The sequence below is a fragment of the Spermophilus citellus genome, assembly GCF_964194105.1.
Source record: "Spermophilus citellus genome assembly, chromosome: 3".
NCBI lineage: Eukaryota > Metazoa > Chordata > Mammalia > Rodentia > Sciuridae > Spermophilus > Spermophilus citellus.
This window is the reverse complement of record NC_138184.1, coordinates 72,292,249-72,319,377: the sequence shown is the minus strand read 5'-3', so window position 1 is coordinate 72,319,377 and position 27,129 is coordinate 72,292,249. Positions and strand designations below refer to the sequence as shown.

Sequence of the window (27,129 nt, the reverse complement as noted above, 5' to 3'; positions counted from 1 at the left end):
ATATCTAGAATTCACAGAAATATATGTAGAACTGACAGTTTTCAGGAGCCAGGTGGAGAGGGAAATGGAGAGTTGTTGCTTAATGCATATAGAGTTTTATAAGACGGAAAAAAAGTTCTGGAGATTGGATGCACAGCAATATAAATTATAACCTTGCTTAATTGTACACTTAAAAATGGTTAGGATAGCGCTGGGGATGTGGCTCAAGCAGTAGCGCGCTTGCCTTGTATGCGTGCGGCCCAGGTTCGATCCTCAGCACCACATACAAAGATGTTGTGTCCGCCAAATATTAAAAAATAAAAATTAAAAAAAATGGTTAGGATAACAAATTTTATGTTATGTGTATTTTAATTACAATTACAAAAATGCTACCCAAAACAGCAACAAAAAAATTAAATCCATTATTCAGAAGAAAGTGGAAGGAAAAGGGTGTGGTTATAAAGTGTTGGAATAAGCTGGGTGACACCTGTTATCACAAGTACTCAGGAAGCTGAAGCAGAAGATCTCAAATTTAAGGCCAGGCTCGACAACTTAGTGAGACCCTGTCTCAAAATAAAATAATAAAACAGGGATGTAGCTCAGTGGTAGAGTGCTTACCTAGAACACTGGAGCTCTGGGTTCAATCCATAGTACCCATTAAAAATATATATATATATTAGAAATATTCACTAGCCTGACTGCAGTGGTGGATATATAGACCTATGATAAGTGATAACATTTTAAAGAAAACACATACACACAAATAAGTACAAATAAAACTAGAGAAAAATTTACAAAAATAGGTGAATCCTGTCAACAACAATGCGATATTTTGCCATGGTTTTACAAAATGTTTCAATTGAGAGAAACTGGGAAAGTACACAAAGTATCTTAGTTTTTTTTTTTTTATACAACTGTGAATCTACAAGAAATATATACAACATGTAGGGTGTGGTGGCACATGCCTGTAATCCCTGTAGCTCTGGATGCTAAGGCAGGGGGAATCACAGGTTTAAAGCCAAACTTGGCAATTTAGCAAGGATGTAAGCAACCCAGTGAGAACCTGTCTCAAAATTAAAAATAAAAAGGGCTGGGGAGGGCTGGGATTGTGGCTCAGTGGCAGAGCACTTGTCTACTTGCCTAGCATGTGTAAGGCACTAGGTTCGATCTTCAGAACCACATATAAATAAATGAATGAATAAAAGGTCCATTGACAACTAAAAAATATTTTTTAAAAAAGGTCTGGAGATGTGGCTAAGTGGAGTGGTTAAGGGCCCTTGGATTCAATCCCTGGTCCAAAAAGGGGGGGGGGAGGGGAAGGAAGGAAGGAAGGAAGGAAGGAAGGAAGGACAGACAAACACATATCACTAAGGCCTGTTTATGGAATATATATATATATATATATATATGATTAATACATAAAAGCAATAAAGGTAAATATCAAAACACCAATGTTAGGTCATAATAAAACATTATTTTCTTGTTAACCAGTGATCTCTCTGGAAAAACTCATCTAAGCATACCATGCCAGCTAATATGCAGCTAATGACCTATGTACTTACCAGACACTTCACTCTGATCATCTCCAAACTGGAACTTCAAATTTTTCCATCCCAAACTGCTCTACCCACTATCTGCTCATGACAGTTAAGGCCACCGAGAGAGGAAAAGCCAACAGGCCCTGCATAATAGTTACACATATCTTTCTGTGCCTTTTCTGTCTCCTGCCTAATCCTCAACACTATTTCCATTCTGGTACTGGACTGCACCAAGCCTGCTGCACCTTGGCCTTGCAATAGCTGTTTCTATGGTCCAGAAGGCTCTTCTTCCAGATATACACGATGACTCCCTACCACACCTCCTTCAAGTCTTTGCTCAATGTCACCCTCTTACACTTACACTTTTAAGTATGCCTTATACTTTAAAGTAGGGTTTTGAGAATTACTTATACTTTAAAGTAGGGTTTTGGAAATACTGAAAAGACAGTATTTCCCCAGCCTGGCACAACCAACCAACCTGGTACTAACCTTTTTTTTTTTTTTTCCTTAGCTATTTCTTACATACTATATAATTTCCTTTATTTTATGTCTGTCTACCCAGCCCACCAGAATGTAAACCCCAGGAGCTTAGCAATTTGAGCTCAGCAATTTTTGTCTGTTTTACTCACTGATTCATCCCTAAGGCCCTAAACCCATACTGTGGCACATATTAAGCAATCAACAATTGCTGCTGAATGCCTCAAGAAAGCCTGCAGTGGAAGTGTCAAATTTGAAGCCCTCCATCAGTGTCACATGCACCCTAATCTCTGGAAGGCAGGCTCCTGATACCCTGTGGTGGGGAACTCAGATTTCACCAACTGCCTGCAGGTGGGAAGCAAGCCCTTGGCTGGCTCAGAGCCATCTGCTTCTGTTATCTCTGTCACTCTCAACACAAACACTTCTCCCAACTTTCTTTACTAAGCTCCAGACAATGACATCTCATAGGTATCAGATGACTCAAGGACTGAAAACACATAGGAAGAAACTGTAGTAACCATTCAACTCTTCCCACCCCCAGCTAAAGTAGAATAAAGTACAGGTATATCATTTAGAGAATTTAATCACTTCTCCTGCAACATAATAAAGTTTTGGTAACAGTTCTGTTCCTTCATACCCCTTTCCTCTAATTCTGCAGAACAAAGATATTTCTTAAAAGCTATTTGCAAAATGAACTTAAATAAACCTACTAGCTTCCATCTGCTTCCATTAGAAAATTAATAGCTATATTCCAGAGGAGGAGGAGGTCAGCTTAACAACAATCACAATTGAGAAAACAACAAAACCAAGATATTATTTAAGTGAAAAATTTGCACAGCAACATTTTAATTATTCCAGTTATGTATGGTCTGTAAAGGAGGCTAAACACTTAAAACAGTGGCTCTGCTACGGTAACAAATTTGGCTAATTAATGCCTTTAAAAATTCAGACTTTTTATAATGTTAAGTCAAAAAAAGTGTGTTTTTTAAAAGCACTAAGTCATCCAATTTTTCCCCCCAAAATGGTCTGAAAGATAACATAAAAATAGTGGATTTGTTGTTGTTTTGTGGTGATGGGGACCAAACCCAGGGTCTTGCACATCCTAGGCAAACACTCTACCACTGAGCTACATCCCCAGACGAGACCACATAAAAATGATTTTAACAATGTGTTTTCCTCTTTGCATTTTCTAAACTGAACATGTATTACTTTTATAATGAGGAAAATATTTTAAATTTTATAAGTTAAAAGCACTAAATCAAAACAGACATTATTACTTTATGTATGTATGTAACTGTATGACCAATGTGATTTCTACAATATGTATAATCAGAAAAATGAGAAATTATATTCCATCTATGTATGATATTTCAAAGTATATAAAAGCATTCTACTGTCATGCATAATTAAAATAAATTTTTTTAAAAAGCACTAAATCATAAAATGCTTCATTATCCAGGTCCACACATAATATACCAGAGGTAGTATTCTAGAAATAATTATACCTGGCAGTTGTCACTAGCAAGATTCAGGTATTTGTCCTGTTCCTTAACAGCAGCATTAGAATGGAGCTTTAGTATCTCAAAAAGGGAAAATGGTAAGAGAGGCCATACTCATCAAAAAGCTACTTAGGCAAGGCTCTGTACAGTGGCCTCCGTTGGCCCACCCTGTCTAAAATTGAATATGAGTTTCCTTTTCATATCTGATCCTGTCACAGTTTTACCAAGTTCAACAGACAGCAACTCCCTTCTCCATAAAAGCAAGGCATCCTTTTGTCCTCTTTTACTCCACACTTTACTTTCCCTGCTTCACCCTGTTGACTCTACTTCCCAATATATCCATAACTCAAAATTTCTGTTCATTTTAATATCTTGATCAATGAATAGGTTATAAAGTATACTGGTTTGTAAAAATTCATCAGACTGCACAATAAAGGTTTGGGCATTTCACTATGTAAACCATACCTAAAAATAATTTATGTATGCATTCAAATAATATATCATATTACATTAATATATCAATTATGCAATATTCTATATATGATAAAGACTACAGCATGTAATATACAAATATATTATATGTAAAATATTGTATAATACTGGTTGAGTGTCCTTTATCTGAAACGTTTGGGAACAGAAGTATTTTACATTTTTAGTTTTTCACAAATATAATGAGATAACTTGGGGATGGGATCCAGGTCAAAATATCAAATTAATTTAGGTTTCACACACAGGCTAAAAACAGAATCTGAAGGTAAACATACAATATTTTAAGTCCTTTTGTGCATGAAACAAAGTTTCACAGTGTGAAATTTTCCTCTTGTAACATCATGTTAGCACTCAAAAAGTTTGGGATTTTGGAGTAACTGCAGTATACTATATATATATATATATATAAGTATACTCAACACACAAAATCCAACCATTTGCACCATTATGACCATCACCACCATGATCATCTTGTGCCTGGATCATTGTGAGAGACTCCTAACTCCCAGCTTTCTCCCTTGCCTCCAACACCCAGTCTAGTCTCAGTGCAGCAGCCGGAAAGACCGTCAATGCCCAAGTCAGATCACAGTAGTCCTCTGCTTCTAATGCAGTGAGAATCACGGCCTCCAGCAATCTATCAGGTATTCCTAGTCAGTCTCCTATTCACTCTAGATCTTACCTCACCTATCATTGTTAGTCCTTAGAACTTCCTGGACATTGTCCATACCTAAAATGGCACCTTCCTTACCTTCATCACCTACAGTAGATGCCATGGGATCATGCCCAGGTCCCCTCCATCCAAGGACTAATCCATACAGTTATATAGCTGGCAGCCCAAGACACCTACCAGCAGTGCTTCTCTGGATAGGACCTGCCCTCAAAAGAACTACTTCCACCAAAATCAGGCCCTCTTCCCAAGACAGTCTACATCCAGTTATTGGATCTTCTCCAGTAGGAGTACAAAGACCTGGGCACCTTATTCCAATTCAGGACAACTCTGAAGGGCTCTTCAAGCTCCAGAGCTCCCTACAGGATCAGATGTGAATCTGCTGTGCCTGCATTATAGATTAGCTTTCTCTCAGTCCATCTGCTTTCCTCATTCCCACACAGATACGATTCTAAGACTACTCCCTGATAATCCTCCTATATGCCAAAATCTCCAGTTCAGAGTCAATTAGCCACTGAGCTACGCCCTTTCCCCCCTTTTATTAAATATAGTTTTATATTTAGAATTAAAGTCCTTTTAATTTTTTTTAGATAAGATCTCACAAAGTTGCTAAGAGACTCACTAAATTGCTGAGACAGGCCTTGACTTATGATCCTCCTGCCTCAGCCCCCCCCCCCCAATCACTGGGATTACATGTGTGGGTCACCATGCCTGGTGCACTCTGAATGACCACAGACAAGGTCTTTGCTCAAACCTTACTCAAGCTACACCCTCAAAATTTTAAATTTCCTATTTAAAATTTTCCTACCCTATCACTACCTCAGCATTCCTAATCTTTGTCTGCTGTTTCTCCCTATATTCACCTATCTACAACTTTCTAATGGCTCTTGTTTGGGATTTATGCTGTATCTTCCCAAGAGGATCCCCTTCTACACCTCCTCTTTCCTACATACACCGACACCCCCAGCAGATATATGTATCATATGCTGCTACTCAACACAGCCTGCGTGCTACTTGGTTTGCTGCTATTTCCAACTCTTAGTCCAGCCCCTGGCATAGAGTTATTTGTTGAACAGGTGAATGTGTTCAGTGTCCTCTCTGTGTGGTACCCTTCACTGAAAGATGCTGCAGGTGGTACCCTTCACTGAAAGATGCTGCAGGTCTGTAGTTCACTCCAGCAAAGATCTACCCCTGGTCCTCAAAGAAGGCTGGCTGCCCCTTCTGTCTGTCCCACACCACCATGGCTTTTGCTAGGGAAGCCTCCCTGAAACTAGGCCTGTCCCAAGTTGGTTAATGCATCAAGGCAAATATTGCTTTTAGGAACAAGTTTTACCACTGAGCTACATCCCCAAGTTTCTCTTTGCCAGGGATGTTAAAATTAGTTGCTATATGTTCTGTTTCATCTAGTCTCCTCCCATTAAATGGAAAGCTTCGAACAACACAATCACATAAAGGAGCTCCTCAGGTAGAGAAGCTTGGGCAGAGTGCATCCCCTTATCACTGGAATTACCAGAGATTCCACCATAAAATCTCCTCTATTAGAAGAGCCAGCTAGGATGAACAAGAAGTCTTCTGAAGCCAATCAACTCTACTAGCCAAGGATAGTAGATGCTGTTGGCCTCCCATCCACCAGCCACCTTCTATCACTTTCTTCCTGAATTCAACACTCATCAACATTTACTGAGTGACTACTGTGGTGTGAGCCAGGCAACAAGGGGGGCTCTGGGAATAGAGCATATGCAAAGACAAAGTCTCTGCCTTCTAGGAGCTAACTTCTAGTGGGATAGTCTCTTTATTCAAATATCTATCATGCTCTCATGTAAACCAGTAGGCAATGGATATTGGTAAGAGAGAGGACACATGATTAAGTTGGCCCAATAAAGCCAACAGGAAAGACACACAGGTTCCACCTCTTTTCCTCCCTGAAAATATTCCGTTAATCCCCCATGACCAGAGAATACTCAAAAAACAAAAGTCAGAGAAGGGTCACCAAGTACCTCAAGAGAGATCTACAAGTTAAAAGCCCCAGGGCGGGGCTGGGGATGTGGCTCAGGTAGCGCACTAGCCTGGCATGCGTGAGGCCCGGGTACGATCCTCAGCACCACATACAAAACAAAGATGTTGTGTCCGCCAAAAACTAAGAAATAAATACTAAAAAAAATTATCTCTTTAAAAAAATAAAAATTAAAAAAATAAAATAAAAGCCCCAGGGCACACTGATACTGATTGATTGATTTTTGGTACTAGGATTGAAACCAGGGGCGCTTTGCCACTGAACTATGCCCTTTTTTCCCCTTTTATTAAATATATTTTTATATTTAGAATTAAAGTCCTTTTAATTTTTTTAAGACAAGATCTCATAAAGTTGCTAAGAGACTCACTAAATTGCTGAGGCAGGCCTAGAACTTGTGATCCTCCTGCCTCAGGCCCCCACCCCCCACCACCCCTGTCACTGGGATTACAGGTGTGAGTCACCATGCCTGGCGCACTCTGAATGACCATAGAAGCAGCCATAGAACAGCATTCTCCAGGAATGAGAAGGCTCTTGTTACTAACTTCTAGAAAGCTGTCCTTCTAAGGAGAAAAAGGGCCCTCAAGTTTTCTAGAACAGAACTAGCTAGCTGCGTGTGGTGGCTCATGCCTGTAATCCCAGCAACTTAGGAAACTGAAGCAGCACAAGGGCAAGTATAAGCCTACCCTAACCATAGCCCTAACCCTAACCCTAACCTGATTAGAGAACTGTTGATCCTAGTAGTCCCAAATTGGAGAGCCTAGTGGGGTAAGCAAACAGATTAACACTGAACAAAGTAATCTGTCCAAATCATTGGGGGGAGGTATTTCAGTAACAGGGTATTTCTCTGTTGTCTGTAAGAGTGCTCTCAGATAAAGTTGTTTTTGCATTCTCTGCTTATGGCTACTTCAGCAATAAACAAACAGAAAACAATGTCAGTAGTGCTGGGGATGTAGCTCAGTAGTAGAGCACTTGCCTAGCATTTATAAGACACCGGGTTCAAGTGTCAGCATTGCATATAAATAAATAAATAAAACAAAGTTCCATCAACAACTCAAAAAAAAAAAAAAAAAAGAAAGAAAGAAAGAAAGAAACGAACCCAGAGTGACCCGAATCTACAATAATTTTCCTGTAATGGCCAAGTATTATTGATTCTACCTCTACCTTTTCTTCAGGCCCTCCCCAATCTTTCTTGTCTCTACCACCTCTGACCTCCCTACCTCTCTCAGTATCTCTCATCAAGACCTGGAGAACTGCCTTCTAACTCTTCCAGGGCCTTCCTAGGACAACAGGATAAGTATCACATCCAGCCTCCTCAGAAACTTCAATGCTCCCCTTGGATAAGCCCAGAGAAACAAGTCCAGGCTTTTAGCAAGATGCTTATGGCTCTGCCTCCCAATTCCATTATCCCTCTTTTCCTGTTCAGCCTTACTATTAACATGGTTTTATGTCTTTTTCTAAATACTCTTATCATCCAGGTCTTTGGTCTTGACTATTCAAGAGTTGCAGTGCCTTCTCTACCATCACAATCCTATTCGTGTCTAGGCTCAGGCCCAAGGATATATCCACAAACCAAAATGGAATCAAGTCATTCCTTCCCAGAACAATCACAACTTTTTTCTGTAGCTTTTGTTTCTGGTTGCCCTGCATTCTAGAATATAGTCTGGATATCTATCTCTTCTACCTTCCACATAGCTTTCCATATACAGGGAGAACCTTGTTACTTCTGGATCCCCACAGAACTTCTCACTAGAAAGGTTCAAAGTTTAGCACACAAATTAGTGTAAAACTTACATGCATTGTACCCAGAGGAAAATCCCATCTAGTTTTTATTTTTTTTTTCCTGAATTCTCTTCAGATATTTCTGGTTATTTTCCTAAATCAATTCTATCATTTTCAGGCATAAATTAGCAAAGAGACACTGTGGAGAGAACTCACCACAAAGTGCAGGTAAGGCAAATGTTATTGGCTACATGAACAAATCAGGAAGAGAGATGGAAAAAAACCTTTTATGTCACATATTTAGTAGGCAGCAAAGCACAAGAGATTCCAGAACAGGATTAACTGATTCCAAAACAAAAGGCAAACTTCTTATCTTCCTTAACTTCAAGTAGTCTGTAATCTAGTTGGAATAGTAAGACAAAAAAAAAAAAAAAAAAGGTACATAATAACAAAAACTTTCTTATCCAGAGCAAAGTTTCTCATCCTCAGCACTACTGACATTTGGGCCTGAATAATTCTCTGTACTTCAGGCTATCCTGTATGCTACCCGATGCTTAGCAGCAAGCCTGTACTCTTCCAATTGGATGCCAGTGGCACTCAGCCTCCCACATTTGTAAACCCAAAAATTTCTCCAGACAATGTCCTGTTTAAGAACCACTGATCTGCAGCAGTTGCCAAGTTTATCTCACAATCACTGTAATCATATATCACCAATAGGATTCTCTCCCAGTTCATTCTCAGACACTAGACTGCAGTGCTGGCCAGCAGCAGTGCCAGCCCTCACCACACCCACTCCTGACTCCTCCCATCCAGCTGCATTTTCCTAATAAGCTGACTTGTCTCAGTAGGATGTCTTAAAAATCCTTTTCAGAATGAGACCAAATTTGTGTGTGATGGTGGTGGTGGTAAGGGGGTGAGGGGATGGGAATTACAGGACAGGAGAAAAATAAAATATACACCATAAAACAATGTAATTAACTGGCAAATTACCCTATTGTGGAAAATTTGCCAACTATCTTTTTTACAACAGTGCTATGAAGGATGGACTGGAGGCCAAAAGTGAAAAAGAATTCTTTTAGTCCAGGCCCTCCTGGTTAGAATGGACTTCACCCAAGAGCTAAACAAAAGTGCAAACTGCCCAGGAATGAGACTTCCAGAAAAAACATTCAAGACCAAAGGCCTAGGGATGGAAGAGCCATGAATCTCAATGAAATCTTTTAAATATACCAACTGCATTTTCCTACAAACTTTAATTCTAAAAACCCTGTTGCTTTCACTTTCTGACTAATATATGATCCTAACCTAACTTATAAAAATGAAATTTATTTTGGTCAGGCCTAAAATAATAATATATTGAAGAACAGAATAGTGTATGAACAGTACCTGGCATATAACTCCTATATAAATGATACATACCATTAGCTATTGTTTTATATCTAAGAGTCTGTAATATTTGGGTATAGGGTAAAGTGGATAAGATGAGACTTTACCTTAATAAAATTTTACCAAAGCCTAAAAGTAAGTTTCCAGCCCAAGAATCCAATTCATAAATGATGGCATCTTGAACCCAGTCTGATTTTGTACCCAAGGCTAATTTCTCTGTAATAAGATAACATCAAGATTTATTAACATAAATTTAGATCAGAATGTCTCAACTGGGGGTAATTTTGGCTACCAGTAGACACTGGCAATGCCTGGAGATAATTTTTGGTTGTCACAACCTCTTGTCTTCAAGAAGTTTACAAACTAGTTGGAACAATAAGACAATACAAGAAAAGGCAAATAATAACAAAGACTTTTCCATCCCAAGCAAAGTTCATCACCCATGGCACAACTGACATTTAAAGAGGATAATCCTTTGTATTGGGGCTGTCCCGTAGGCTGTAGGATGCTTAGCAGCAGACCTACCTTCTACCAATTAATGCCAGAAGCACTTAGTTCCAAATGCCAGAGAAAGTTCACCAAATTGTCACTAAAGGGTAGTGGTGGAGGGCACTCCAGGAATCTAGTGTGTAGAGGCCAGGGATATTGCTCAGCATCCCACAACAGTTACATGTCCCAAAATGTCAATAGTGTTAAGGTTGAAAAACACTACCTTAGGGGTTTCTTTACTATCAGCCAGGAAAATGACGACCAAAGTATGCCAACAAACACTTCTCCCTCCTCTAGCATCACCTATTCTAGCTGCCCTCTCTACCTTGTCTGGATCCCTTGCCACTCCAGGGAAAAATGCTGAGCTGTCTTTTCCTTCCCCTGTTGGACTCAGAAAACAAAGTGTGTTCATGCTACATGAAAGAGGAAACAAGTATGAAGAATGAGGTAGCCAGAAAGTGCAATGAAAATGCAACATGGCTTTTGTTTTTTCATCCAAAGTAAGCATGATTTTAATGGCCACTACCTACCACTCAGGCTCTGAATGAGAATCCACTACTCACAATTATCTTTACAGGCCTGCTCATTAGTGATTCAGACCAACATAATTTCCTCCAAGATAGTGGTAATTTTACCCGACAGCCCCCCTGGCTATTCCACGAGGCTGAGGTTCATTTTAGGAGATTTTAAAAGAAAGAAAATTTGACAAAGAACATGTTTAAAAGATGTTAAATCTGCTGAGTGTTTGTTGGCATACTTTGGTCGTCATTTTCCTGGTGGAACAAATCTGTAATCCCAGAGATTCAGGAGGCTAAGGCAGGCGGATCACAAGTCTGAAGCCAGCCTCAGCAATTTAGTGAGACCTTGTCTCAAAATAAAAAATAAAACGGGCGGCTGAGGACATGACTCAGTGATTAAGTGCCTCTGAGTTCAATCCTTGGTACCCAAAAAAAAAAAAAAAAAAGTTAAATCCCATTCACTCAGTCTTGATATGTTTTATTATTATTATCTCTTAGTTTTCTAAGGCATTTTATGGTCTGGAAAAAGTTCTTATCATCTCTGTTTCCAGCTGAACTTCACAATTATACTGTGAAGTGCATAGAGCAGAAACCATCACACTCCATTCTAGAAGGGTCCCAGACTCAGGGCTCATCACTCTCTCTGCTCTGCCAGGCTGGTACATTTGACTGCTGACCTGGTTGCAGACTCTCACTCGTTTGTACCTAGATAATCATTTAAGCATATTGACATAATTATGTTTACACAGTGTAACACTTTTGTCCTACAAAGGAGCTTAACAAAAAGAAAGTTATATGACAGAAGGAAGAAGAGACTGGAGAAGGTAGGCTATATAACAAATGTATTTAGGCAAAGCATTTTAAAATAAAAAACTTCTTTGCACCTTCATTTACAGAGCAAACTAATTCATAATAAAACGTCTCCTTTACTGATTCCAAGCAATATAATTCAATAACTGCCCAGTTTTTCAGAGAAAGATCTATACCCTATACATCAGGAAATGCTTTTGGAGATCAAAAAGATAATGGAAACTAAGGCTCAGGTCTTTTGTTTTCACTTACAGTAAACCTAACTGCATCTTCATAAATTATGGAAACCTCAGCTTTCTTACCTGTTTTATCCAACATTTACCATATACCATTATATGGAAAGCATTGCTGAGTTTATCAGGGAATACATAGGGCAGTGAGGCAGTCCTTGCCCTGGATCTGTGGAAAGTACAAGCATAATTTCCAAACAGGCAAAGCACAGGGATAGTTGTAAAGAACATCTAGTGAAATAACTTGGGCAGAAATGGTTTCAAAAAGAAACCATCTGATTCCTGAAAAATGGGGAAGGTATCACACAATGGAAGGAGAGGGCACTTCTGATTGAAAGAAGGTTAAGACATGTTGAATTAAGTTTGTAGAAATTGAGCATTCTGGGATCAAATTCAAAATGCCAAAGCTACATATGTAAATAAAGGCAAAAGCATCCACTTCTCTTGTTTTAAAACTGAAGCTCCCTCTAGTCACACTGCCTAGTAGAAGTAAGAAACAAGAGGGCAGCAGGGTGATCTGCCTCAAGGGAGGGGGGATACCTTTGCCTGGAGATGCCTTCCTGGAATGCCAGTACAGTCATGGGGAATGGGGTGGGGTGGGGGGTCCTCTCTTCCTTTCTCCAGGGAGCAAAGACCAACTCCTGGCAGAACTAGGACAACACTGCTGGTTACCGCTAGCCTCTCTGTATCACAGTCAAGTCTCAGCAAGGGTGGATGAGTCTGTTTCCCACCATATGCTTTGGAGCTACCACTATAAACCTAAGAAAGTCCTTCTCCAGAGCACACCTGTGTCCTACTGGCCCCAATCCTATTCACCCTGATATCCCAGCTAAGCAATAAAGGTAGTTCCTTCATAATCCTCCATGGGACATGGACCTAAACCTTCCTATTCCAGGACCACAGGCCCCTGAGTGAGGGCACTGTCACCAGCTCCAGGGCTCAGCAAGGGCAATAACAACCCTTCCTGAAGATTCTAGTTTTTCACCCCACCACTGAAAGGCCACGAAAGGTATAGCGCCCGGGTTTCACACTCAGGACCATCTAAGCACATACTAGCTAGTGCAGACGAGGGCAGGACCTGGCAGGAACTCAGGCCAACTCCAGCGAGTAAACCAGGCCGCGGCCCCTCTACGGATGAGGGATGAGCGGCGCAGGAGTCAGTGTCAATGCTTGGGGAGAAGGCGGATTTGGCTGCAGCCAACTCAGAGCACGTGCCCAGGTTTGCCAGCCTCCTGGGCGGAAAAAGTCTACTCCCGCCGGCTCCGCAGCTATGGCACCGGCACTGGGCGTCTGGGACGAAGTGGGTAGGGCCTGTAAGAGGCCCCAACTCGACAATGGATCCCAAACCCACTCCAGACTCTGCCTCCTGCGACCCCTGCGAGCACTCACCATTGTGGTTGACCCAGGTTGGCTTCAAGAGCTTCATTGTTCGGCTGCCGCCGGGCTGAGGCGAGAGCCGCGTCCCTCAGCGCGTCCGGGCCATGGAGCCACCGCCGTAGTTTCCTCCCGCGCCGCCCACCCTCCGGCCGCCGCCCGCCTCGCACCCTCAGCGCCGCCGCGCCATAGCCGGCCCGCGCCCCCCGCCGCCGCCACTGCCGCCCCCCGCGCCTGGCCGCCGCCGCCGCCACCACAGCCGCATCCCCTGTGCCGCTCCTCCTCCCGCGGCTCCCGGGCAACGCCGGAAGTCACGGCGCGCACCTGCCAAATCGCCCCGGCGGGAAACCGCTCCCCACGCGGACAGGGCCGACCGAGCTCTACGGCAGGCAAGGGCAGCTTAAGGTGGCTCCGCTTTGGGTCAAGCGTAATGCTGTCGCTGACCAAGGGCGGGGCGGCCCGGGCAGCAGTGGCCTAGCAGAGCCTAGAGTTGCAACTCGGCCGGCCTGGCGATCCAGAGAGCTAGACTGAGCCTGAGTGTTCTAATAGCTTGTCACCAGGTGTCCCCGGCTGGTTCTGAGTTCGACTAATTAATTAGGTTATGTCATTCATCAACACTATTCGCCCCGGCGCTATTGGGCATCTAGCGAGAGCCAGTGCCCGTGCAGGCGCTGGGATGCAACCACCTGACGGCCGCAGCCGGGAATTTGAACGAATGCAAGAAACGACCCAGTTCCGGGGAGGGTGGCGGGAGAGGCCCAGGAAGGCGCGTTTATTGGAAGATCGGGATCATTTTCACAGACGCGGACACTTGGACCGGGTAGAGCAGAGTGACGCCCTCTCGGCCATTCTGGCTGCCCAGAGGGACCAGACCTTCGCTGGGACACACGCCAAACATTCTAAGCAGCGGGCGGCCGTTATAAGGCCTGCCGTAGGAGCGGGCTCACAGCCGTGGAAAAAAAGCGGAAGGAAGGACGCCACGCACCGCGAAGTGAAAGACTCCCGCAGCATGCGGCCCGCTCTAAGGACGCTGTGGGCGGGACTGCGTCGGGGCGGGGCCAGGCTCGAGCCCAGTCTCCAGAAGCCGGAACGGTGAAGTGCCCGGCAGTGAGCCTACTGGACCTCTGTCCTTGGCTCAGCCGGCCGGACAGCCAAGGTGGGGGGCGCCCGGAAGCTGCCCGCCAGTCGGCAGCAAAACAAGCCATGGCGGCTGTGGCGCGGCTATGTGGGGTGCAGGCTCTGCGTCCTGTAAGCCGGTGAGTTTGGGCTCTGGCATGGTCGCGGGGCGCTCTGGGCATGTGCGGGATCTCGGCGGCAGGGATTTCTGCGCTCCCTCCCTATCTCCCTTGTCCACGGTTGTGTCAGGGCTGAGTCAGCTGATCATGTCTATAGTGAAGCCGGAGATTTTGAAAAATCCCCAGATTGACCTATTTGTAATATCTAGTATTTTTAAAAAAGCTCCAGGTTTAGCGGATGCAAGTTTTATGCGTGTGCGCATTTTCTTTTCCTGTGCAGCGGGGAAAAAATTAGATATTTATACATACCTTGTCTCCTTCAGGCTTTCTTGGAAGACACAGGTCAGAGACACCCACCAGAGAGCTTCATTGTTGTCCTTCTGGGAACTCATTCCCATGAGGTAAAATTCAACCGCGGCCGGGATCTCTTTGCGGGTGTGGGAAAAAACAGTTGTGCATGTGACCAGAATAAAGTAAGACTGCTCCACATTTGGCTTGCAAAATTCACTACACAGCTTTTCATAGTTAAATTTGGGCAGCTGCCTGTCAACAGGCTCTGTCCCATATTTTGCTATTGATAATTTTTAAAAAATTAATTGTAAAAGTATTTTGAATAAATATCAATTAGCCAAGGACACAGCTTGTTTGTCCATGGGCCTTCCTCTCCTACTCATTCTGACTCCCTGGGTACCAGGAGGTTCGAAGCCTAAAGGTATTTCCATCTTGGACTCTTACGCCCTATCCAGGATTATTCAGTTTTCCCCCCTTTGGTACTGGTGATTAAATCTGGGGATGCTTTACACTGAGCTACCTCCCCAGCCATTTTTATTTTCTATTTTTCTATTTTGCTAAGTTGCCCACTGGGATTACAGGCCTGCCCCACAGAACCTGGCTAGGATTTGGTTATTTTTAATAGTAAGTTATGACTGGAAGATGTGTTCCTAATAACAGACTTTTGCCAAAGCTCAAAGATGGGAATAGTGTTAAGAAATACTCGGCCTGGGGATGTGGCTGAAGCGGTAGCGTGCCTGCCTGGTGTGCATAGGGCGCTGGGTTCCATCCTCAACACCACATAAAAATAAAAAATAAAGATATTGTGTCCACCTAAAACTAAAAAATAAATATTAAAAAAAAAGAAATACTGACAAGTGAATATACCAGTCACTTTTACTATGTTGTCTTTTCTTAGTCCTAAAATATTTTTTTTTAAGAGAGAGAGAGAATTTTTAATATTTTTTTATTTTTAGTTTTCGGGGGACACAACATCTTTATTTGTATGTGGTGCTGAGGATGAACCCAGTGCTGCGCGCATGCCAGGTGATTGCACTAAGGCTTGAGCCACATCTTCCAGCCTCCTAAAGTATTTTAATAAATCATAAATCCATTTAAAATGTGAATAATGAGATTCTATCAGTTTGGTATTTTCACTTTTCAGTGCAGTCCTATGGCACACTAGAATCCTAAGATTAAAAATGAACACTTCACTTTAGTTTACTCCTGACACCCAACCATGATTTCATACCTATTCCTGGCACCCATATCTGTTCTCACAAGGACACCGGGATGGAACTGCCACTCTATGCCACCGAGTTCATAGGATAAGAAACATGCACAACTTTTTTTCCCCAGAGTACAAATATGAGGCACTTCACTTATCATTGTATCTCTCATGAGATGGATGAGGAAAACATTTAACATTTGCTTTTTATCCACTAGAGCAGAACCTCTGCGAAAGAAGAAGAAGGTAGATCCCAAAAAAGATCAAGCAGCAAAGGACCGTTTGAAAAAGAGGATCCGAAAACTGGAAAAGGCTAGCAAAGAGTTAATTCCTATTGAAGATTTTATTACCCCTGTGAGGTTCTTGGATAAATCAAGGTAAGGGTTCTCCTCTGGACTTAAAGTCCTGGGGGGTTGGGGAAGGAGTTCCATTAATTTCATTTTGAAGTTCATGCCTGTCATCAGAATGGGTCAGTATGTTTGAGTCAAGTTGACCCTTTTTGAGCCCTTATTTCCTTGATTGTGCCTTTTGGGAATTGGAGAACACTTCTCTGATTGGTGCCCTTCTATGGCTAAGGATGGGAAAGTAAATCAAACAGTTGTTTGATAAGTCCAGTGCAGATGCTCAAACAAATTTGCATCGGTACTAATGCAAGATTCATGTTTTTTTTTTCCCCTTGAAGAATATTGGCTGTGATTTGTGACGTGGGCCTTGGGTCTGCAGCCCTTGCCCCATCCCCACAATAGAAAACCCTCAGCTTTTTGTTTATCATGCAAATGCTCAGTAGTTGGTATATGTTGCAACTGTGTTGTATGCAGGGTTTGCAACTTTTGCTGCTTTCTTGAAAAGTGTGCACAATTCATAGAGCAGCACCTTGCCATGCAAGTGGAAAATAGCAGGTGTCACAGAGCTGTATTAAGACTCTCCCTGGGATTTTGGCTTTCATTTCACTTTTCTCTAGTAACATCACTCACCAAAGGGTGTTGCCTGGGGCTGAGAAAGTAATACCAGTTTTCTCAGAGTATACAAAAAACTTTGGCTTCTAGCATCCATTGCAGCTGCCACCACATTCAATATTACACTTCTTCCTTTGTCCCAAACTTTAAACTTTTCTTTTCTAATTCCTGTCTGTGCCTAGCCAGGGGGATGATTGGGGCATGTGCAGTTACACAGACTGCCTTGCCAATGAAGTCAGTACTTCCCAGCCTCACACTTTTGAACTTGTGCATTCACAGACAGCGGCCTCAGGTGGAGCTTCCCTTTGAGGAAAGTGAGCGGAGAGCTCTGCTTCTGAAGAGGTGGTCCCTATACAAGCAGCAAGAGCATCAGATGGAGAGGGATGCCATCAGAGCTATGCTAGAGGCCCAGCAAGAAGCTCTACAGGAATTGAAACTGGAGTCCCTAGAGCTCTACACTGAGGCCATCAAGCGAAACCTCAGCCTGTTCCCCTTTGAGAGGGAAGGGCCGAATTACACACCACCAATCTCTAACTACCAGCCCCCTGAAGGCAGGTACAATGACATCACCAAGATATACACACAGGTAGAATTCAAGAGATAAAGCTCAACACACCTGTTCTTAAACCAATCTGCCCCTAGGAGTATGAGGGCTCTTTTCCACAAGATTGAACATGCTGGTAATAAATAAAAATTTAATCAAAAGCCTCTGTCAAAATTAATTCATCTGATGGATGGGAGTGAGAGATACTGCTATGCCAGGTACTGGAAAGAAGATGACAAAGACATCAACCTCTACCTTCCAGTGGGAAAAAAATATGAGTAAAAAGGAAGATTCCAACTGGGCATAGTGACTCAGGCCTTTAATCCCAGGGACTTTAATCCCAATACTAGAGGGAAAAAAAAAAAAAGAAAATTTTATAGTCAAAATACCACTTGCAGAAGCACAAAGTAACCCAGAGGTGTGGAGGTGAAGGATATATAGGATTTTGTTAACTGGAAAAGTACACCAGATGTAGGATCTTCACAGTAGGACAGACAGGAGAGCCAACTTTGAGTTTTTTTATTTTTGGGGTGGGGGGTAGGCATGTACTGGTTTGCACTCTATTATCGAGCCATATCTCCAGCCTTTTTTTTTTTTTTTTTTTTTTTAATTTAGAGACAGGATCTAAGTTGCACTGGTAGCCTTGAACTTACTGACCTGCCTCAGCCTCCCAAATTCTGAAGATTTCAGATGTGTACCACTGTGCCCAGCCATCTTTAGGGTTTTAAGTTGGGGAGCGAAGCTGTAGAAGGTAGAGCAAACCAGGGACACCTTAGTTAAAGCTGCTCTGTCCTTCAAGAGATGTGAGGCCATGACACATTAGCTAAAGCTCCTGTGCCCTATAAAAATATGAGAGGCTAGCTGAAGCCAAGGGCTCACAGCATTATTATTCATTATTACTGATCTGGAATGGTGAATAAGTTAAGTTAGCTTGGACTGCCATAATAAAATACCACAAACTGGGTGGCTTAAACAACAAATGCTTATTTTCTCAACCATTCTAGAACCTAGAAATCCTAAGATCATATAAGTAGAGTCAAAAGTGTTTTGTCTTTTGTGACTGACTTACTTCACTAAGCATAATGTCCTAGAGGTTCATCTGTGTTGTAGCATGCATCAAAATTTGTTTTTTCTTTCTTTTTAAGACTGAATTAATATTCCATTTTATGGATGTACCACATTTTGATCATCCATTCTTCTGTTGATCAACCCTTGGGTTGCTTTCACATTTGATTTTTAAAAATTTATTTGTGGAACTAGAGATTGATCACAAGGGTGCTTTACCACTGAGCTACATCCCCAGTCCTTTTTTATTTTATTTTTTGGTACCAGGAACTGAACCCAGGGGCACTTAACCACTGAGCCATATCCCCAGCCCCTTTTTATATTTTATTAGAGATAGGGACTCACTGAGTTGCTTAGGGCCTCACTAAGTTGCTGAGGCTGGTTTTGAACTCACCATCCTCCTGCCTCAGCTCCTAAGCTGCTGGGATTACAGGCATGCTACACTACTCCCAACTCTTTTTATTTCTGGAGACAGACTCTCCCTAAATTGCTGAGGCTAGCCTCAAACTTGCATTCCTCCTGCATCAGCTTCCTGCATCACTAGGATTACCAGAGTGCACCACTGTGCTTGACAGCTTCCATATTTTAGCTATAAAGAATAATGCTGCTATGCTATCTCTTTTGAGACTCAGCTTTCAATTCTTTTGGGTGTATACCCAGAAGTGGAACCACTGGACTCTTTGATAATTCTATGTCTAATATTTTGTGGAAACCCATACTGCTTTCCTTTGAGGCTGAGCAATTATACATTCCCTCCACATAGTGCACCAGAGCTCACTGACACTTGTTTTTTGTTTTTAACAGTAGCCATCCTACATTTCCTAATGGCATTGAACATCTTTTCAGGTGTTTATTTTCCATTTGTACATTTTCTTTAGAGAGACATCCGTTCAAGTCCTTTGTCCATTTTTGAATTATTTTTCACATTCAGCTTTATATATTCGATTAATTCCTTATCAAATATATGATTTGTAACTATTTTCTCCCATTCTGTGTGTTGCCTTTTTACTTTGTGATTTTTTTTTTAAAGGGGGGAGAATCCTTGCACACGCTAGGCAAGCACTGAACTACATAGCTCCCTCCAGCCTTTTTATGGGTGCCAGGGTTTGAATTGAGGGTGCTTAACTACTGAGCCACATCCCCAACTCTATTTTGTATTTTATTGACACAGGATCTCACCGAGTTACTTAACACTTCACCTTTGCTGAGGCTAGCTTTGAACCTCCAATCCTCCTGCCTTAGCCTCTGAGCGGCTGGTATTATAGGCATGTGCCACCACACCCAGCTCTTACTAAGTTGCAGAGGCTAGCTTTGAACCTGTGATCCTCCTGCCTCAGCCTCCTAAACTGCTGGGAGGTGTGTGCCACCACACCAGGCTCCAGCCCATTTTATTTTGAGACAGATTCTCACCGAATTGCCAGGGGTGGTCTCAAACTTGCAATCTTCTTGTCTCAGCCTCTCAAGTTCCTCAGATTACTGGTGTCCACCAACTGAATAAGATCCAGCTTTATTCAATACGGACCAGTTTTGCCAGTCCTTTCCCTATTGAATCATTTTATCAAAAATTGTTTTGCTATATATGCAAGAGTTTATTTCTGGATTCTTCTAGTATGTGGTTTACTTTTGTAATTCTTACCAGCCCTGAATAAAAGTATAGCATAAGAATTCTAAGTTCTTTGGCTCTACCTCTGAGTCAAATAACAAATGTAACTGGTTCCCTTGACCGCCACTGCTACCTCTGAGGTCTGAGCTATTGTTAACCTTTTGCCTGTCCTACTACAGTAGACAACTGATCTGTCCATGTTGGGCAAGTTCACTCCAGTCCCTATCTGTGCAGTAGTAGCCAAAGGTCTCTGTAGAAAGCAAGTCAGGTCAGGTCTGTGGCTACCCACCAACCTGAGAATTCCAACCAGGCCCCTGATCACTGGGTTTGAACTCTGATCTTCCTGCCTTAGCTTCCCAAGCCACTGGGATTACAGGTATGCACCACCCACATCCAGCCCCAGCACTGTCTTAAGACAAGTTCTGGCTAAATTGCCAGTGCTGGTTTCAAACTTGAAATCCTCATGCCTCAGCCTCCCCAGTTGCTTCGTTTACAGGTGAGTGCCACTGTGTCTGGCTCATTTTAGACTCTTACTGCAGTGTTGGAGATGGAAAATAGGGCTTTGTGAATGCTGCGCAAATGTTCTAAACTACTCCCCCAACCCAAGACTCATATTTGTTGATGTTTGTTCTTTCTTCAAACTGCAATAGAAATTATTTGAAGGCAACTTATCAGTTTCAAGACTGCAGTCTTGGCTAGGCCTGAGGCCCTGTGTTATATATCAAACACACACACACAGGCAAGAACATTCTGTGCAGAGATTATTTATGTAGAACTTGTTCAGTAGAGGAAGACAGACAAAATGCAACAGTAGCAGTGCAGGAGGAGGACCTGAATATTCAGATAGAAAAGAACAAAAACCAGAATGTCTTTTGTGCACATAGCTCCACAATGCACACAGCTCTGAAAAAGCAGGCAGCAGGGAGCTTAGCTGTAGTGGGAGGAGTCCTTCATGGACTGGTGCGTATGGGGGAGGGTTCCCTTAAGCTTTACTTGCATGTCCAGCCCCACCCCCCTCCAAGGTAGATGATACAATTTCGGGTATAAAATGCAGAATCCAGGGCTGGGGTTGTAGCTCAGCCGTAGAGCTACAGCTCTCGCCTATCATGTGTGAGACCCTGGGTTCGATCTTCAGCACCACATAAAAATCAATAAAATAAAGGTGTTGTGTCCAACTACAACTAAAAAGTAAGTATTTAAAAAAATGAGGAATCCAAAATTCAGATGCCTTTTCCCTGTTTGAGAAAAACTCTTGTAGATCTTTAGCTGCTGCCTTCTCTGACTTCATTAGCTGGAAATGTATGTCATTAATACAGCCACATTGAGGCTGGATTCTCCCTGCTTAGCTTAGTTACATCAAGGCTATCCCGCTATGGTGGGGAAACCCTGACTTCACTCCTCTGCTTTTGAGATCCTGTGAGCACATACCCCCCTCACCATTCACATGAGCACGGAAAACACACTTGGAAATTTTATTTGTTAATGTATGCCTTTCTGAAACGATCACTTATTTTGTTTCAAAGAACAAATCGAAAGATATTTAACCCACTACCCATATCCAGGAAAGGATAGGAGAGAGTGCTGGACACATACCCAAAGTGGTCCTCAGCATTGCACTTGGAGCCAGTTACACAGCGACAAGGTGCTAAACCACCTTATTTAGTAATAAACTTCTAAAAAAAAACACATTAGTGCTCTTGGTGTTCATATGCATATATTTGACATGTCCACCCCAAGACTCATATATTGATGTTTAATGTTTGTCTTTCCCTTAAATTACAATAGAAACTATTTGAAGAAAACTTATCAGCCTTAAAATAAAAGACCCAGCCCTTTTGTATTTGTGTTTTTGACACCAATATTCCATGAACTTTTGCAAGGTTGTTTTCTATTCCTATGTGCACTTCTTAAAAAATCTCCAAGGGCCTCCTTGGGAGCCTTCCATGAAGTTTCCTAGTGCAGAGGAGCCAGTGAGCTCCTGCCTGCTTGTCACACCCCACCTGCATCTGCAGTGGAATTGAGCATGCTTGGATGTCAAAGGCTGCAATACGTAATCATAAAGCCTGGGATGTGGTAGTCTATTTCCCAATGACAAGGAGAGTAGTTCATAGAAGTACAACTGTTTAGCCACCTCATTCTGACTTAACCAAGTGTCCACACTTGTCAGGGTTCTCACTCAAGTTATCCTGAGAATCCTATAACCCAGAGACTTATGCCTAGGGTAGGCATTAGTAAGTCTGGCCTCACTGCTCACAGGTACCTGCCACAATACTTGGCTTCCCATAATCTGTATAGAGAGGGTAATAGTCTTTCAGTGCATTGTGGTGGTAGATACCCTGATGCTGGTGAGAGACAAGCAGGTTAGGGCTACAGATGTCCAGTTCTGTGTAACAGGTTGAGTGGAAACTCAAGGGGGTCCCTCCCATTAGATGGTTTGGGCTGGTCACAGTTCTTAGGGCTGTGTGTCAGCTCCACTTGAAACAGACTTGAGGAAGCTGCACAGGCCAAGGAGAGGGATGCTTGTCACTCATTTTTTTCCTGCAGCAGAGGAAGGTGCCAGTCAGCAGGAGGGCGCTGCCTCAGGGCCCACACCAGGGTGTTCTTCTGTGCAGCCTGGACACGTGCCCGCTCACTCTCACAGAGGGATCGCTGTGCAAAGAAGATTCTAGGTCACTTTCTGCCTCATGGCTGAGTTCCAGGGACTCAAAAATTATCACATGGCCCTGGTACCACCCGCCTCCTCCAGCACCGTCCTAAACATTGATGGACAAATGGAAGAATAGAGTATGCAGTTTCATAGCTCAATGGCTTCCACCCAAGAAATCTTAATGATGTTCCATATTAGCACACATATCTAGACCATTCTTTCTCATAAATTACTGTGGAAAACTGTGTAGATGATTCTGATTTAAGGACTTTTATAGCTTGCTTAACTTTTTAATTTTTTTTTTTTTTTTTGCAGTACTAGGGAGTGAACCCAGAGCCTGGCACATGCTAGGCAAGGACTCTACAACTGAGGTACATCTCTAGCCCTTTTTGGTTTTGGGGAGCAAGTTCTTGCTAAGTTTCTTGAGGCTCACCTTAAACTTATGATCCTTCTGCCTCAGCCTCCCAAGTGGCTGGAATTATAGGAATGTATCACCATGTCTGGCAATTGAGGAATTTTAAGATGTCTTGTCCTGGGCCTTAGGTTCAGATGGCTTTGGCTGGCCTGGTAAGTCTGGGACAACTACTTCACTTGTTAAGTCTGAGGGTGGAGGCTCTAGGTGGGAATAGCCACTGTGGGGAGGAAATATAGGACAGACCACTGGGTGAGGCTGTGTATAACAGGTACCTCAACCCACCAGATTCTCTCAGCCACTAAACCCAAGACAGACAAAGGGCAGCATATTACAAAGTTGAGTGGGCTCTTGTGCTATGCAGGCCTCTTTACACATATAATTTAATCTATTTATCTGTCTTTATTCAAGCTTTTTTGTCTCAAATTTTTTTTTAATGCTAGGGATTGAACCCAGTGCTAGGCAAGTGTCCTTTACTACTGGGCTATACCCCCAATTCCTCAAATAAAACATTTTTATTTTGTTGTTTAAAAAGCAATCAGAAGGGGTCTGGGGATATAGCTCAGTTGGAAGAGTGCTTCCCTCACATGTGGGTTCAATCCCCAGCAATACACACACACACACACACACACACACACACACACACACACACAGCAATCAGAAGGGGCTGGGAATGTAGTTCCGTGGTAGAGTGCTTGCCCAGCATGCCTTAGGCCCTGGGGTCAATCCCCAGTACTGTAAGGGTGGGGGGTGGTGAGGGGTGTATCAGAAATGCACAGAATATGAAAGACCCCAAATCGCTATCCTTACTGTAGCAGTTAACAGCCTCCCCAAAACCTTCTTAATCCCAAGTTTTAAGGCTATTGTATGTTTCTCTTAAAATAGAATAATCTGCTATCTAATCTACTTCTTACTTTTTTCACTAAACAAAATCTTGTATACTGTAGGCATGCCCAGGTATTGCTATCTATCCTTTTTTTGTTTTTTTTGGTACTGGGATTGAACTCAGGGGCACTCGACCACTAAGCCACATCCCTAGCCCTATTTTGTATTTTATTTAGAGACAGGGTATCACTGAGTTGCTTAGGGCCTCACCATTGCTGAGGCTAGCTTTGAACTCGTGATCCTCCTGCCTCAGCCTCCTGAGCCACTGGGATTACAGGCGTGCACCACCGCACCTGGCTGCTATCTATTCTTTTTAACTGCTGTGCAGTTCTTCCCATGTGGAAAAAGTTATCTGATCAAGTGTCTATTAATGAAACTTATTTTTATTTTCTGTATTATCATAAACACTGGTACAGTGAACATTTTTAAGTTTGAGCACTACTATTTAATTACATCCCTAGGATAAGCTTCCAAAAGTAACAATAAATGTTCAAAAGGTGTGCATTTGATGCTTAAACAATCAGAAAACTAGACACTCCCAACAAAACTGCATGAGTGCCCCCAGACTCTAAAAACTCTTTATAAACACTTTCCACTGGGCTAACAAATCTGCCATTTTTACTTCAGTCTGGCCATTTGCTTGTCTTCTTTCTTTTTTCTTTTTTTTTTTTTTGTGGCAGTGGTGATTAAACCCTTAAACCCAGTGGCACTCAATCACTGAGCTACCCTCCCCAGTCATTTTTATTTTTTGAGAGAGGGTCTCATTGATTGTGGAGGCCAGCCTTAAACTTGTAATCCTACTGCCTCAGCCTCCTAAATCCCTAGGATTACAGGTCTGTACCACCACACTTGGCTTGGTTTTCTTTCTTTCTTTCTGTACTAGGGATAGAACACACAGTGAACACAGTGGCTCAAGAGGCTGAGACAGGAGGATCATGAGTTCAAAGCTAGCCTCAGCAATGGTGAGGCCCTAAGCAACTCAGTGATACCCTGTCTCTAAATAAAATACAAAATAGGGCTGGGGATGTGGCTTAGTGGTCGAGTGCCCCTGAGTTCAATCCCCAGTACCACTTGAGCTATATCCCCAGTCCTTTTTATTTTTTGAGACATGGTCTCACTAAGTTGCTAAGGGCCTAGCTAAGTTGCTAAAGCTGGCCTTGAACTTGCAATCTTCCTGTCTTAGCCTCCAGAGTCACTGGGATTACAGGTGTTTGCCATGATGCCTAGCTTGGTTTTCTTTTTCAATAATTGCTTCTTTGTACCTTTTGTCCATTTTTCTGTTCTGCAATCATCTCTGTTTTCATATTGACAAGAGTTTATGTAGATAACATACAAACTACAAGCTTTCTCCCATGTTTTTGACTTTCACTTATTGTGCACTTGTCATCATTTTATTATAGCAGCTTGGTTTCCACATCAGTTTGTTTCAGAGTATTTAACAACACTGAAGCTCCTGGCTGGTGGTGTTGGCTCCCTTCTATGTTCCCTGGCACTCCCCCTGGATCCCAAAGAGCCTTCAACATGATAACTGTCTGCCCAACAGACATCTATAACCACTTCTTTACTATCTCCCTGGTCCTCTAAGATATATACTCTCTGCACCTCGGCAGCCAGACTGATCTTTTAAAAATTATACAATATTATGCTTCTCTTTTAAACTGGACACTAGATTCTGAAGTCTTTTTCAAGGCCCCTCAGGTCCCTGGTACTCAACCACATCTCCAGTCCTCTACAGCCCACCCTCTCCTCAGGGCACCTGAGTCTACTTTCTTTTCCTAAGTCGTGCCCTTGGGGTTAAGTGAAGGCTCTGAAATCAGGAACAGCAGTATCACAAGCTCTACGGGTCTGCTGTAGACTGGAAGGTCGGCCCTCCTCTCTCCAAACTATATTTCTGTTTCCTTTTTTGTTCTTAACGCTCTCCGAAAATCACATGACACTAATTTGGGATATTTTTCAAAATAAGTGAGGGGAGGGACTCCAGTAATCGCCTGCAAAATGCCCAGGGCCTGGGGGCTCCACACCGCACTCCACCCAGACCTCTCCCAGCGCACCTGGGCCTCGGTGCTATGGCGTTCCTCCCAGTCGCGACAACTGGTCAGGTCGCGCAGCCACTGGTCGCAGGTCGGGAGCTCCCCGTGGACATAGTAGTGATGCAGGAAGTTCCGGGCGCTGCGACAGAGCTTCCACTCAGCTTGGTAGGCCTCACAGGGTCGCGGAGGCTGAGGCGAGAGATGGCGTCTGAGCCGGGCTCTGCGGACACGCTCCACGCCCCTGATCCCGTCCAGTCCTCGCCCTGCTAATCTACTTTCCTAGTCGGACCAGACCCCCGCGGACCCTTGTCGCCCACTACATTTACCATCCAGTTGTTGCCTTCGGCCATGTTGAATCTACTGCCAAGCCACAGTGCATCCGCCCACCACCCAATGAAAACTGAGGAGAACACAGTATACGTAACGGACACATTGAAGAACCAATGAACTCCAAGAAAGTGCAACTCTTACCAAATACTTCCTAAGAAGTGCCAATAAACAGGACGTTTGAGTTCAATAGCCAATAACAGCCAGAGGCGGTGACAGGAAGAAAGGCAGGGTGGGAAATGTGTTCCAAGAGACCCGCAGTGACCAAGGCAGACTGGTGTAGTCAGCTAGTGTCTGGCGTCCTGGGCTACACAGCCATGTGCTTGGCTGTCGCGGATATCCCAATTATTTACATCATTCTTATTTTTTTAAATCTCGAAGATCTAGTTCATTTTTGAAAACAGGTTCTGTAAGCATCAACTTGCAAGTGTTGCAGGGCTGCAGTGACCAGAGGTGAAGATGTAGTCACAAAATAACAAGAGTTGGTTGGGTCTGAGATATGTGCTGGTGGTCCTTGGGTGCAAGATGACTTCCCCAAGGAACCCAAGCTGGAAGAGGAGGCTGAGAGATGGGCATTCCCAGCAGAGAGAGGTGATAGAGGCAAAAGTACAGCTGGTGGGTTCACACAAATGCCTTGTAATACCTATGTAATGGCTCTCTGAATGAAATTCAATCATCTGCTGAGGAGCCCCTTACAATGCAGTTGCTGAGCTCATTCCAGGGATAACAGTGGGTCTGAAA

At 43.0% G+C, this 27,129-nt stretch overlaps 3 protein-coding genes across 5 annotated transcripts in view; 1 reads left to right on the top strand and 2 right to left on the bottom strand.

The window, feature by feature from the left end:
• Window positions 1-13,405, bottom strand: part of HIRA (histone cell cycle regulator) — a 101,121-nt gene extending 87,716 nt beyond the window's left edge. Inside the window, exon 1 of one of the 3 annotated variants that reach the window (XM_081287828.1) lies at window positions 13,202-13,405. In XM_081287828.1, coding sequence (XP_081143954.1) covers window positions 13,202-13,238 — 37 coding nt within the window. In that variant the 5' untranslated portion in view covers window positions 13,239-13,405. The remainder of the gene's footprint in view (window positions 1-13,201) is intronic. The other 2 variants (XM_081287829.1, XM_081287827.1) reach the window with 2 other exon arrangements.
• An 846-nt stretch (window positions 13,406-14,251) lies between these two features.
• Window positions 14,252-17,580, top strand: MRPL40 (mitochondrial ribosomal protein L40). The gene is made up of 4 exons (XM_081287843.1): window positions 14,252-14,442; window positions 14,745-14,822; window positions 16,138-16,296; window positions 17,155-17,580. The coding sequence occupies exons 1-4, from the start codon at window positions 14,390-14,392 to the stop codon at window positions 17,477-17,479; spliced, it is 615 nt and encodes a 204-aa protein (XP_081143969.1). The 5' UTR covers window positions 14,252-14,389; the 3' UTR covers window positions 17,480-17,580.
• A 4,202-nt stretch (window positions 17,581-21,782) lies between these two features.
• LOC308645602 (synaptic plasticity regulator PANTS) lies at window positions 21,783-26,439 on the bottom strand. The gene is made up of 3 exons (XM_081287844.1): window positions 26,388-26,439; window positions 26,083-26,250; window positions 21,783-22,736 (listed from the first exon to the last, which is right to left on the bottom strand). The coding sequence occupies exons 1-3, from the start codon at window positions 26,409-26,411 to the stop codon at window positions 22,611-22,613; spliced, it is 318 nt and encodes a 105-aa protein (XP_081143970.1). The 5' UTR covers window positions 26,412-26,439; the 3' UTR covers window positions 21,783-22,610.
• Window positions 26,440-27,129: the final 690 nt, after the last annotated feature.